Raw genomic sequence first — 14,945 nt, 5'->3', positions numbered from 1 at the left:
GGTCCTGAGCAACCTGTTCCAGCTTGTCCTGATTCAGCAGTGGGTTTGGATGTTTTCAAGAGATTGGTAAATCACAGTGGTACTTTCTGGCTTCTAAAATTCTGACTCTCTATAAATGTTCGAAGTCCCATGGGACTGGCAGGATCTCCAGGCTGACTAGATAGGTCCTCACTAACACAGGCATTTACCTGAGTAGACTGTAATAAAAAGAACACATGATACAGGCAAATAAGAGATGAGGACAGCTTAGTAGAAAAGTTTGATTTAGGTCTGTTTTTGATTTATAAGCAGATTCCAGAAAGGGAATCCTGTACATCACTAAAGTACAAATTAGAAACATCTCAAGATGAAGGAAAAGAAACAGCATATTACGCCAGTACTGTTGAAAGAGCAAGAATGGGAAGAACACAATACAGTCACTGTTCTGGGAAGCAGAAGTGAAATTTGCATTTGAACTAATGAACATTAGGTTGGAGGGGTCTAGGAATTTACCCAGATTGAGATCAGATGTCCTGCTGCTTAACAGAATTCCTACTTAACAGTACCATTGAGCCATAGAGTTCAAATGAAAATTTCTCCCAGAAAATGTTATGTCTCTACTACATTTGTCAGTGGGAGGTGTCAGACCAATTTACCTGATCTCTATATTTTCTGATTATTTTCTGAAGTTCTTTACCCAGTTATCTTCACATCTTTACTGGCAAAGAATACTTTCACTTTTTTAATTTTTCTGCTTCCATACCCTCATTTCATAGCTTAAAATCTGTTGTCATCATGTGTTTTGTTGTTGTCTACTTGACGTACAAATGGTATCCATCACATGCTGCTGCTTCAGCTTCACACAGCACTTAGATTGCTTGCCTACCTACACACTCATCCCATAGGAAAGCAAGCAAAATAATGAGCTCTTTTTTTCTGAGATACTCTGTTGGTGGTGATAATAGCAATTATTTTGCTTCAATCAGATCTCATTAGCTAATGACATTAATTTGTCATGCCAATAAATGTGAAAAATATGCCACTATGATGATAAAGTACTTCTGCTAACTGATCAGCATTGCAAGTTACTGAGTTACACATGCCTTTCTGGGCTGCCATTTCACAAAATCACAGAATCAGAGAATATACAGAGTTGGAAGGGACCCTTGAGGATCATCTAGTCCAACTCTTGGCCCTGCACAGGGCATCCCCGAGAATCACACCAAGTGCCTGAGGGTGTTGTCCAAACACCTCTTGAACTCTGTCACGCTTGGTGCTGTGACAGCTTCCCTGTCCCTTTTAGGGGATTTCTCTGAGAAGCTGTTCCAGTGCCCAAACACCCTCTGGGTGAAGAACCTTTTTCTAATATCCAGCCTAAACCTCCCCTGATCCAACTTCAGACCATTCCCTTGGGTCCTATCACTGGTTGCCAGAGACAAGAGGTCAGTGCCTGTCCCTCCACTTACTTCCATGAGGAAGTTGTATACAGCAATGAGATCTCCCCTTAGTCTCTTCTTCTCCGGGCTGAACAGACCAAGTGCCCTCAGCCGCTCCTCGTATGGCTTCCCCTCAAGTCCCTTCACCATCTTCGTTGCCTCCTCTGGACGGTCTCTAATAGCTATATAACTTCCTTGTATTGTGATGTCCAAAACTGTATACAGTATTCAAGATAAGGCTGGACCAGCTCAGAGTAGAGCAGGACAATTGCCTTCCTCAACAAGCTGGCAATGCCTTGCCTCATGCACCCCAAGACACAGTTGGCCCTCCTGGCTGCTAGGGCACACTGGTGACTCATAATCAGCTTGCCACTGACTAGGATCCCCAGGTCCCTTTCCATGGCACTGCTTTCCAGTGTCTCATTCCCAGGAATTTCATATTCCTGCATCAAAATGGTAGGGCATATATGGTTTGTGATTAAATTCTGTTGTGACCTTAATATAGGGGTCCATTTCTGGTTCTAGGGTTGTGTCATACTGGAAATGTTGATGATTCATTTGAGTAAGCACAGAACCAAACTGCAAAGATGACATTCTGTTTCACATGTGAGGATTTAGGGGTCAGCTCAGGCTTCAGTTTTCCAACTGCTGTGCTTCTAAAAGACCATGTTTGATGATTCAGAGGAAGGACTGGGATTGTAGCCCAAACCTGTGTGCTATATGAGGAACTAAGACTGATTCTGTGTTGTAGCTGTCATCTCAAAGCTAACATGGTTTCTCTCTGTTCCATGATCACACTATAGTCTCCAAGCTTTCTGAAAAAATTGCTTTCATGTTTGCCTCATCACTTACCTCCAGTGTTTGCTTACACTGAAGAGAGAAATCCCAAACACGCTAAGGGGGGAAGGGAGTCAGGGAAATTGTATTGGTAGCAGCAGAGACCAGAAAGACAGACAAAGAGAACAGCAGAGGTTGCAAAAATTTTGAGGTCATAAAAAACCTTTTTCATTCTCTTCAGCAGTATCTGGGGCCTGGAATAAATTTTTTTTGTCTAAAGGATGGGTACTCTGCTTCAGCACTCATCTATGAGCAGTAGTCTGCTTCTTTCTCCTTCTCAACTGTGTACAGCATGTCTTTTACCCTTTGTGTGTCTATCCCCAGAAGCAGCAGCTATTTTCAGGGAACACTCTTGTTCCCTGTAGGCATATTACTGCCCTGGCTCACCTCAGTCAACATACTGTGCAGAAATACCAATTTTCTGGGGAATCTAGCTGATGATTCACATCCTCTTTACGCTAAACACATTGTTATATCAGATCTGAAACATCAGGTTTATTTCTTTAGTTGCCTTTTAAAAAGATTTGTAAGTGCTGTAAGTTCACACTTAATTTTTAGGAAGTTTAGATACGATCTAAAGGATTTGTCTTCCTCCCACCTGCTTGTGTGCTTTGGGGATTAACATCTGAGATGATCGCTGAGAAGTGTTTCAAAGAAATGTTTCAAAGAAGACTAAAACCCTCGCACTTTTCCAGTTGGAGCTAGCCTGTGAGTGCCGAATGCCTATTGAAAAAGAAATCACCTGGCTTTGTTGTATATTGAAACTAGTCAAGTGCACACACTGGCATAAATTTAGACCTCATATGTCAACCTGAAAATTACTCACAAGATGTGTCCTGCATGCCACCAACACAACACAGTAAGAAAACGTCAAGCTCTCTTTAAGTAGTGATCCTTGGGGTTACATTCTTCGCAAAACCCTGACATGCATTTGTTAAGCACTATGTAACAGCAGCAATATATACTTAGCCTCCCTTAGAAGGAAAAAAGGGGGCAAGGATTACAGGTGGATAGGAGGTGCAATGAATATAAAAGGCTATGATGCAATTATGGGTTGTGTACGGAAGAGAGGAGCTACCATGAAGGAACTAATTGTATCATCCAGTATCTAAAGGGGAGTACAGTGAAAAGAGGGCTAGGGTCTTCTCAGGGGCAAATAGTAAAAGAACAAGAGCCAACAGTACCAAGTTAAACCACAATACATTTCAGTTGAATATAAAGTACTGCCCTGTGAGATTAGCACAGCACTGGAACAGCTGCCCAGAGATGCTGGAGAATCTCTGTTCTTGGAAATCACATAATCCCTGCATGGTTAGGGTTGGAAAGGACCAGTTGAGGTCATCTAGTCTAACACCTCTGCCCAAGCAGGGTCTCCTAGCACAAATTACTCAGGATCATTTCAAGGTGACTTTTGAGTATCGCTAGGGAATGAGATTCAAGAACCTCATGACAATCTGTTCCAGTGCCTGGTCACCCGTACACTAAATAACTCTTTCCTTATGTTCATGTGTAACTTCCTGTGCATCAGTTTCTGCCTGCTGCCTCCTGTCCTACTACTTGGCACAACCAAGAAGAGCCTGACTCCATCCTCTTGATACCCTCCCTTCAGATACATATAGACATTGATGAGGTTGTCTCTTCTCAAGGTTAAACATGCCCAACTCCCTCAGCCTTTCCTTGTAGGAGAGATGCTCCAGTCACTTAATCATCTTTGTTGCTCTCCGCTGGACCTGCTTCAGGGGTTCCATGTCTCTGCTGTACTGAGGAGCCCAGAACTGGACACAGCACACCAGATCTGGGCTCAGTAGGGCTGAGTAGAGGGACAGGATTACCTCCCCTGCTAGCAATGTTCTTCCTTATGCCCCCAGGATACCACTGGCCTTCTTGGCCTCAGGGGCACTGCTGGCTCATAGACAGCTTGTTGTCCACCAGGACCCCCAGGTCCTTCTCCTCAGAGCTGCTTTCCAGCAGGTTGTTCCCCAGCCTGTACTTTCTTATCTTCTTAAAGCAGGGATTTATTCTTCATTCATGTAGATAGCATACCATGTATCCTTTACAAAATTACCTTCTAAGTGAATGAAGTTTCTCTTGGTTATCTATAATCGAATCTGTATGTGTTAAATTAATTTATGAATTGATATTAAATTTAAAACAAAGCCTGTAAGAAATTATCTCTGAGAAGGTTCTTCAAATTAGAGCTGTAGTAAAAACATGCCACCTTGGTTAATATTCTTGTTTATATTCCGGGCTCTTTCAACAGCTATTAAAATTCTAAGACAGTGTAAAAAGGCTCTAAACCTCCTAATTCTGCACATATGAAGGTTCGCAGAACAACCCCTGCAAATTCCAACCCAAATCAAACCTGAAACTTTAAATAACATCTGACAAGGGCTAGTTAGTGCTGGGAATAAGAAGAGCATGTGAGATTCAGGTAATAATATACTGCTCTGTAGAGAACCTTGGGTACACAGAGTGGCCCTCCTAACATTAGGGACTACTTCATTAATACTAACAAGCGCTGGAAGTGTGAATTGCCCACAATACCTTTTAGAGGCATGCACAGTATCTGGCTTTTTTTGGATGCTCCTTTGTGCTTCAAGTGACAGAACGATCCCTGAGAAGAGTTTTAATACTTTTGCCATAAGATCAGAATCATGGCTAAAACAACCTGCTTTCTCTTTTTCTCCAGTCCTGTATTACTCATCAGGGACAGTGTTTTATGTGAATACTGTATTTCAGTTTGTTTCTCATGCTCTGTCCTCAGCTCATTATCTTTTTCCCTGTCAGTGGAAAGGAAATTAAAAGTTTTAAACGTGTCTGTTTCAGTTGTCAACAGTCATTTTGTCATTAGTATTTTAATGAAAAGCTTTGAAGACCAGTGGCTTTGCTTCAACCTTGGTGTCCCTGAGAGACATTCTCCTTCAAGCTTTGAGAATGTTTGGCACAGACTGTCTGGTAGTTACCCAGACTTGTTGGATTGAAGGGGAAAGCCTCACAGCCAATTGCACCTGGCCTACAAGATTTTTGCACACTTGTTTCACTAATGCTGACCTATCTGTGTGCTGAACTCATTAGTGCTTTCAAAACCTTGGTGGTAGGTTAACACCTATAACAGCCTTGGAAGCCTGAATGTGCTTTTTGATCACTGTGATTTGAACACACTCAGCACTGAAGCAGGCACACTCAGTTCTTTTTGTGATGGAGAAATATGTGATATGTTTTTTTGATGTGAAGAAAAGCACAAGCCAGTTTTCCAGGACTGAATGGGCTTGAGGTCTGGTTGCCACCCCAGAACTGTGCCATTAACAGTACCAGCCAGGACTTAATCTTGCAACACTGAAGTGAATGGGAACTTTGTACTAAGGCAAGGTGGCCACTATTGAGGGGACACCTACACTTCATTGTCAGTAGCTGAAAGATGGAGCCAGAAGGGCAGTCAGAGCACAGCAGTGCTTAACTACCCCTCAAATTGGTTAATGAGCTGTTCTGATCAAGTTTGGTTTTTTCCTGCTTCTTGTTCAGTGCTTTCTGTCAGGCAGAAATGACACATTCTCAGTAAAGACCCTTGGAATTCTCTTTTTTTTCCCCTGATTTGTCTTGTTTTAAACAAGATGTGGGATTATTTTTTCTCCCTTTTTTGCTATTCTCTTAATATTAAAGTTACTAAAGATGCATGCAGTGGGCAAGAGAAGTTGATGGTTTGAAGTACTGTCAAAGTATAATTTAGGCAAACAAAGCAAGAATCTTTCCTCTTTCAGTAATAGTCAGCTCTGTGATTACTGGCAAATGAGAAGATGAAAACATTGTTTAAGTATCTTTATATAAATGGCGGGGGCTGACAAAAAAAAATCTTGTAGAATTCCTCACCTTAAAGTCTTCGAATCACAAAAGTGTTACTAGAAAGGGAGTTTTAGAGCTTTTTTCCCCCAGTGCATTACTGAAAGAGTAGCTAAACTGATTCCCTGACAATGACAGCAATATTTCATGGATAAAATCCTAGTCATTTGGTGAGGAAAGTTGTGCATCCTCATTCCAAAAATATGAGAGAAAAGTGCTTTAAAACAACAGTGATGAACTACATTGCAAACAGTATATTTTTACTGCCGAATTATAGTTTAATTCCATTCTACACAGATACCATGTGATACAATCCCATGGCCATTATCTTCAGAGCATAAGAAAATGGAGGCACTGTACAGTTTCTGTGAAGGGAAAATCAACAGAAATAACTTTCTAAAAAGTGCGAAGTTGACAAATACTGCCAAAATACATCTTCAAGTATGCTTTATTTGCAGGTGATTAAAAAGATTTTAGGCAAAAAACTAGTCAATCTTATCCAATACATGATGGAACATGATTTAGTGCCGAATGCCAGACAGACTGGAAAATGGCTGGATAGGACTGATGATGCAGTTTTTGATGAGTTACATGTTATTAAATGGTCCACATTCATATAGTAAAAAGACCTGATACATACATATGAGGAATTATAAGCACTTAATATTTTAACAATAAACAGGAGATTTTGTAAGAAAAACAAGGGGCTTAAGGGGATAGGGAAGCTACAGACATCTTAGTAATATCAGAAGCCAGAGACATGTTTTTGAAGACATTAACTTGTTCCTGCAAATCACTGCACTCTTGAGAATAGTATTTGCAATTTAAAACTTATCTAAAACATCACCAAAAGGAAACACTAATTCCTAATTTTTTAAAATTATTTTGTATTAAGAGTCTTGCAAAGAACTGAAATATGGCATGGCTAAGAAACATGAATTACCCACCATTTCAGAGACTTTGCATTCATCACATTTAAATACTAGGTGTCTGATTTCAGCAGGTCTCATGCAAAATCCAGCTATAAAAAACTCACCACGCTATATTTTCAAGGATAAAAAGCTATGTTTTTTAAAGCTCTGACAGACATCTGGTTGTGAAGGTGAATTTCAGAACTAATGGTCCACATTTTCCAGAGGACATTCAAAAATATAGTTGCTAAACTTCCTGTAAATGCCCAGCTCTTATCTACACTTTGCATGGAATATTTACCAAAGCTATAACATTGGACAGTTAATGGAATATATCACTGCCTAGAGTAGTGCCAGAGGTAACATCATTATCTTTCCATAACTGCATAATGAAAATTAAATAATCACAAAACAAATTCCTATAATGAAATTACTTTTTTTCTATTGTACAATATATATATATTCATTTATATTGAATATAAGTCCAGTAATACTATCACAGTAATGTGCTGTAGTAGTCTTTCATAGTGAGAAAACTGCCCTAATCATCTTTAACATGCAAAGCTTGGAAGAACCAGAAATTCACAGTAAGTAATACAATTTGTATATGCATCTTCTGCCATCCTAAAGTTAACCAGAACACTCAAGACTGTTGCTTATTTTTCCTATGTTTGACAAAAGCTACAGTTCTGTATACTGTACATTCGCAGTGGGATCCCAGCCCCCTGTACTATCTGCAAGAAAGATCAAGTTACCATTCTCCATCAGAGTCAACATTCTAGTATTTAATATAATAATCTTGTGAACAGTTGTTCCTAGCTTGAAGCTCAGCAGTTCAGGACTTGATAAAATTCTCCTTTTCATTTCTCTGAAAGGTTTCTTGCTAACGCATTTTGTAGTCATTAGATACTGACATTTCACATAGCTGTCCTTTAAAGTCCAAATCTACTGTGAAATCCAGGTCACGCTGTAAAAAGATTCAAATATTACATGTAAGTAAGATCGTCAGTTTAGTGTATTAATTCAGTTATCATTGCTAGGTTTGAAAAGACCTGCAGATTCAAGAGATATCTACAGTAGTTTCTAACCTCTCTTGTTTTCACATGATGCTAGCACTGAAAAAGCAAGGTGTAGGATGTGTAACAGCATTCATCATATAATCTATGCTTAGGTCATATTTCTATATTCATCTTAAGGCTGATTTAATGTCCTGGTTACTACTAGGAAGCTTCTGAAATGCTGATATCATACCTATCCTATAAAGATTTCTGAAGGATATTCCCCATTGAGATGCTCTTAATCTACACTAAAGGATTTTCACACTAGGGGGTATTCCAGAATAGATGTAGTAAACTTCCCACTGTAGAGAAGCCCTTACTCATTCTTTATCTTATAATGACATGTTTTTTTGGAAAGAGGTGCTACATAGCCCTACAAAAGGAAGCTGTGTCTCTGCAAGCTTTTGAAAGGCTTCATGTTTTAGAAGAGCAAAGCACTAACAAATCCTTTTGAACCAAGGTGGTCTTTCTATCTTAGAACAACTATCAAGGACACATTAATTTTAGCACCTAAATCTGCATTCAGGTGCTTACTGCTGTGCAAAGAAATTTGAGGTATTTTATTAATTTTTCTGTCAAAGAAAATTGGTACATTCAACCCAAAAGAAAATGTTCTAGTCCCCCAAGGGCAACATAAAGGTGGGAAACAGACTATTTTCCACTTTCACAGCAAGCAGTATCTTCAGGGGTGAATGTGTTTGTTTAAATGCCAATTTTATTTTATGTTTATTTCTTCCCCTGTATAAACACTACTATGAAAACTATACACAAATTGTGTTTGGCACAAAAAATGAAAAGTAATGCAAAAAAAGGAAGACAATGAAATGTTAAGGTTTGTTGCAGTCAACAAATGCACTATTTCAACAATTACAACAACTGCATAGATGGATGATAACTGGGTTATTTTAACTGCTGTGTGTTGTAATGAAGATTGAAGAGATATTGCTCAAGTTTTTTGGCAGAAAATGGTGTTACTGTTTCTTCCAGAAGTCATACTCCTCATGTCTTTCTCTTCTATACAGCCATGGGTTGTCTATCAGACCATGTCTCATAGCCTCATTGCAAGTTAAATGAAGCACTGAATAACCAACATAAAGGGATTCAGCCCATAGCAGAGAAATCAAGGAAGTTTCCACCCGTCGTGTGATATCCATCATGCTTTAGCTTTAGTCTTAAATAAAACATCTGTATTTCCTATGGAATGTCACAACTTTTAAACAACCCTATCACTCGGTTAGTGAGTTCAAGATCAGTGAGTTCATACAGACATTCATCTGAAATGTGTTACTTAATTTCCTAAAGGAGAAACCTTTGCACCAAGTCTCAAATCACTCCATGCCCATAAATGTGGAACTGAAGTACTTACTCTTGATCATCCTGTGTTGGCAGAAGGTGACAGTATGAAGAGACCCTTGCCTACTTGCGTCACAAAATGTGAGTCAAGCTGATTGCAGAGAGCAACTGACTTAGTGATGTATCTGACTTCTTTCTCCCTTACCATGCTTAGCTTGTCTGCAGGATGAGTTCTGTAACATTAGCACTGCTTAATCATTGCTGTCATCAGCTTTGGTGAAGCTGTGACTAGAGTTCTTACTAATAAACATGAATGCCTTTAGCATGCTCATTGTTTTACTCATATGCATTTTCTTTACTGTTGATTACAGTTTGTGATCAATAGAGTTGGAATTAGTATCAGGGATGCTGACTCACCACATTTTTTGCATTTGGTTTCATGGATATAGTCCCATAGATTTCTTCTCCTCGTCTCACAGTTAAATAGTCCTCTAAGTAGAAGACAGTTTGCTTCCAGTGAGTATAAGGAGCATCAGGTGCTAAAAGATATATATGGGCATTACTTATAGAAATTTCTTCCATATCTTACAAATCAGATTAAGACTTAGGAACAAGTGGAAAAAAAACTTTCAAATAGAATGCTTCGAGTACTATATTAGCAAACATACTTTACAACAACACAATTCTATTGACTGTCAGTGGGTTGTCTTTTAATTTTTACTGGAATGTGTCAGATGTGAATCACACCCATCAAGAAGGATTCCAAAAAGAGGGTAACAGGGCACTTTTTTGATGCTTTCCTTTCAACCCACACATATTAAAATTGGGCAAATCTTTAACACTGAGTGCTTTGAATGTCAGAAATCTAAATTAGCTAAAACATAATTATAGAAAACCATGAAAGAAAGGTTCATCAAAATATTAATCACAATGCCACAGATGAAACCTTTGACTCATGATCCCAGAACAGCAGATTTTATAGTTTCCAGGAGGATAGAGCTGGTGAAAGGGCACTTGCACCTTGCTCTGGTTTTAGATTTTTAATAGGCATAAGCTATGGGCAATTTGCCCATGGAAACTGGTCTAAATTAATTTCTAGTCTTGTTTAGTCATCAGAGGGCCATCAAAGTGATGGGCCTCTGCTATTTCAGGCTTTTAATTTAGTAATTTGGTTTTATTTCTGATTTAAATTCAAATCTTTGAGCAATGCCTAATGAACTTGCACTGGTTAGTTCTTGTTCCTAGCATTCTTGCAGTTAAGAGCATCTAGGAAGCTAGGAATAGGTGTACAAGTTCAGAGACTTCCTGATCTAGCAAAAAAAAGCCTCCAATAAACTTATTTTTCTTCTATTTGTATCCCCAGCCACATGAGGTCATTGTATTGTATCATACTAGTAATATATTAATGTTGCTTAATAAAATAAATGTCTTATTTTATTTCAACATGAACGTTTCGAAAAATATTTCCGTCAGAATTTCTTTGTGACTGGGGAAATACTGACACTTTTTAAAATAAACATTTTTTTTTCCCTAAAAAAGTTCTAGAATCGGAAGACTGATATAAACAAACCTTTTCCAGAAACTGTGCTGGCAAACAGATCTCTTCCAAAGGATTTTATCAGATAGTTTCTGGCTATGTGTCCAGAAGTTTTAATGATTGTTAATCTCAGTTGTTAAATAGAGAGATCTTCTTCTAGGAGTTCATACCCAGACTCTGTTTACAATTTGAGAATGCCTCCATAAAATTTCTAACTAAAAACATGTTAGACCAAAGCTAAATAGAATTTATATTTTTAATCATAATTGCTGTATAGCACTCACACATGTACAGGTGCATATACCCTTATACAGAACTATCTTCCTTAGGAAAGCCTGACATATCTGGAAACTTGTGCTCCATGAAGAGGGTTTGTGTGTATGTGTAATGCAGGCACAGATCTTCAAGTCCACTCCAAATCACACACTTATTTTCTTCATAATAAAAACATTAGAGATCAATGAAGTGGCATTTAATCGTGTCCTACAAACTGGGATATTTTGCTGAATTCAGTAGAGCTTTGCCAACAGACACTAGCTGAGAATCTAGACCAGTCTTCTAGATAATGGTAACCTTTAGCAACAGATGACAAAACGACCATTTTACGGAGTAATTTCTTCTGCAGCAACCATATAATGGTGTACTGAATAGAGGCAGAAAACCACTTCCCTCCATCTCCTGTCTACACTTGCTAACACAGGATGAGGTTTTTACATTCTTTGCAACACTACGTGGTTTATTCAGTCTAGTAAATGATGCCTTACAGGAATGGAGTTACTCCTTAAACATCTGCTCACCAGGTTAAGTTAGAGTTTCACATTTGAGTTGTTAGAGCTGATTTACATAAGCAGTACATGTATGTGGTTACAGCTTGGAGAAAAATGCTGGTTTTGCTCTAGACTCTGAGACAAGCAAGAGCTTTGTTGAGTTTTGGATTTGGGGAAAACTAGGATGCTGACCTGCCATCTCTCGCTGGGCTGGTAATTCCCTGTCATCTGAGAAACTTGACACAGGTGAGGGGCATAAACTCCTAGGTCATAATTCCCACTGAACTCTAAGCTTGGTAGCCATCACACAATTCCACCTCTGTTTCCACAGAATTCCTATAAGCAATTGTCCTTACCCCATCCTGCTCACCTCCCTCAAACTGACAATAATTTCCATCACTGAAATTCAAACCTGGTAGTACATTAAACATTCCTATATCATCTGACCAGCAGCACTGAAAGACTGATAGCAATAGAAATAAAATTAAAAGAAATACAGATTACCTGTAGAAAATCCCATCTTCTTGTGGCACTTCGTAAATTCGATATTAAAATAGGTGACCAAGGCATGAATATAATCATTACGCTGAATTTGGAGGCAGAATGCAGAAGTAAATTCCAGTTCTTCGGTTTTCACTGTATAAATATCTACTTCCTGTTTTGAGGAGAAAGAAAAAGACATTTACATGCAGATGTCTGTGACTCTGAGGTAAGTGTTAAGTGATGTACTTTACCATTATATTTAATGATCAGTCACAAAGACAACTGGCAGCCTTTTAACACTGTAAGAAATCAATGGCACATTTGAATATATCAAATCATCAGCAAATGATCCAGTTATCTGACTAAGGTGACAGAGTGTGGCAAGAGAGGCCACTCACTGAAGAGTGTGTGTTCTTGGGAATGGCAGGGACAGGCCCTAGGAGCTAGAGGAAATCAAAGTGAAAATGTGCTTTGACAAATACAGGCCTGGTGATAAATGGAGATATAGGTTCTAGTTCAAAGATCTTTCATCATTAGGACTGTCAGCATGAGGAAACATGGCACAGTTGAGTTCTTAATAAAAATAAACTTTGATTTCTTTGTGCATCTCTGAAAGGGAAAGTGATTTGGCTGTGTCAAGCAGTCAAAACATTTGAGGGCCCTGCTTTTTGATGGTAATGCTTCCTAGTTCTGTGTCAGATAACCCATTCTAAGTAGCAAACACAGGGATCTTGAACAACACAGAAACAACTTATGTAAATTGCACTATGTCTTCACTGCAGTAGTTGGAAGCAATGATGTAGCCTCCAAGATTGCTTATTGCCGTCAGTATTTAAATCCCAAGACTTAAACTGTGTTTTTTCAGATGGATCTGATTTTCCCAGCTAGGCATTGCTTTTATCTGGGTTGTTTCCAAAATTTGTAGTCATGATAGGGTGGATAATAAGTCTGAAATACTATTAATTGTATTCCAATGCTGTGGGAAATGTTGCCTATCAGTACACTTTCTGATATCCTCATTGCTCATGATTACAGAGAAACAGAAGTTTTGTAGGCAGAAATCCAATTTTTCTCTACTCTACCAGCCTACGCTAGGAATCATATCCCTCAACTCACCAGCACCTCTTCAGCTGCAAAACTGGAGAAGAGTCTATCAGACTCTGCCCATTAGAGGCCTCTTTAGCCTCTTTTAGGGCACAATAGAGGGCTCTTGTAGAAATTGCCTTCTATAATCTAAGGGAAATCTGCAAAAATAGACATTGAAAGATGCAGTCATATTTCAGTTACTGAGGCCTTTGCATGGTCCACACATTTCTGAGACTTAGAAAACTTACAGTGAGATGATTTATGCAAGCTATAGTTTTGGCCTGTCTGGTTAGCATTATTATTCGAGAATAACTTAACCATAGTGAAAAATATTCTACATTGCTATGACACCCTGAGGCCTATGCATATAAGTGGTCATTTAAAGCTTTGATAGCCTTAAAATATTTTTGGGTCTATTTTCCCTCAAAAGAAGGTAAGCATAGAGCAAGAACTTCTGTCTCCTGGCAGAGCTCCATAGCAGCCTGCAAAATTTGCTTTGACAAGCAAGACTGGACTGGTGGGTGATAGCTGCAGATTTCTGTAATTTTTTGTGTCTTGTCAGTGGCATCACTGTTGGAAATAGTAACTTTAGTCTAATGGTGAGGCACATAAAAGGGAACTAGCTCCCTCTCTCTGAGCTGTGTTGGCTCTGCAGGGTAAAGTAGAATCAAAAGCACTAGGAAATATTTTTATTTATCAAAAATATTGAATAGGTGTGCTGGATAAAATGTTGGTCACTTTGGCAGTCAGTTTTTAGTGTGCAAGGTATGATACAAATGTGGACTTTTTTATTAATTAATTAATATGATTTTGAGAGTGCCCTGGTCTGGTTTTGGTGATCTTTGCCTGCTATATATTCTTATATTAAATGGCACTGCTCATTACAGCTAGCATCACAGGGGACAAATACTATCTTTGCATGAAATAAATGGAAAAGTCATGATTTACCAGATTTCCTCCAGATTTCAACAATGACGACAACAAAATGGGCATAGTTAAGCAGTAATCTGATCAAAATACAGCTCTTTATTATGACACTACAAAACCCAAATATGTTAAGATAAGCAGCAGTGAAAGTGTCAGAATTATCAACCAAATAAGGAAGTTCAGACTCAGGCATAAGTGCTATGAGGAGAGGCTGAGGGAGCTGGGGTTGTTTAGCCTGGAGAAGAGGAGGCTCAGGGGAGACCTAATCACCCTCTACAGCTCCCTGAAAGGAGGTTGGAGTTAGGTGAGGGCTGGTCTCTTCTCCCAGGCAATCAGCAGTAGGACAAGAGGGCACAGACTAAAGCTCTGCCAGGGGAGATTTAGGTTGGATATTAGGAAGAGATTTTTTTGCAGAGAGAGTGATCAAGCATTGGAATGGGCTGCCCGGGGAGGTGGTGGATTCACCATCCCTAGAGGTCTTCAAGATGAGACTGGATGTGGCACTTAGTGCCATGGTCTAGTAATGACGATAGGATTGGACTCAATGATCTTTGGGGTCTCTTCCAACCCAGTTGATTCTATGATTCTATGATTTAGAATCACAGAGATGACAACATGAGGTTGAGATGCAGTGTTGCCAGCTGCTATGCATTTCTTATTTGAATGGTATCGCCCTAGTTGAAGGCAACCTAAATAATGGGAGAAATAACCTCAATCAGGTTTCCTCATGAGAAAAATGGTGACTTGCTACCTGACCTGTTTCCTCATACAGTCTGAATTAGATGATGAAGACA

General features: G+C 39.0%; 1 protein-coding gene across 1 annotated transcript in view; it reads right to left on the bottom strand.

Moving 5' to 3' along the window:
- Positions 1-7,883: 7,883 nt before the first annotated feature.
- LOC103807561 (protein arginine N-methyltransferase 8) overlaps positions 7,884-14,945 on the bottom strand; it is a gene marked incomplete at its 5' end in the record, with an annotated part of 27,280 nt that continues 20,218 nt past the window's right edge. Inside the window, 3 exons of the mRNA XM_009080292.1 lie at positions 7,884-7,967; positions 9,769-9,890; positions 12,160-12,310. Of these exons, the coding sequence (XP_009078540.1) occupies positions 7,884-7,967; positions 9,769-9,890; positions 12,160-12,310 (357 nt within the window). The remainder of the gene's footprint in view (positions 7,968-9,768; positions 9,891-12,159; positions 12,311-14,945) is intronic.

This window comes from Acanthisitta chloris, unplaced genomic scaffold (genome assembly GCF_000695815.1).
Source record: "Acanthisitta chloris isolate BGI_N310 unplaced genomic scaffold, ASM69581v1 scaffold19458, whole genome shotgun sequence".
Lineage (NCBI taxonomy): Eukaryota > Metazoa > Chordata > Aves > Passeriformes > Acanthisittidae > Acanthisitta > Acanthisitta chloris.
Note: the sequence above shows the minus strand (reverse complement) of the source record. Positions and strands in the feature narration are given on the sequence as shown.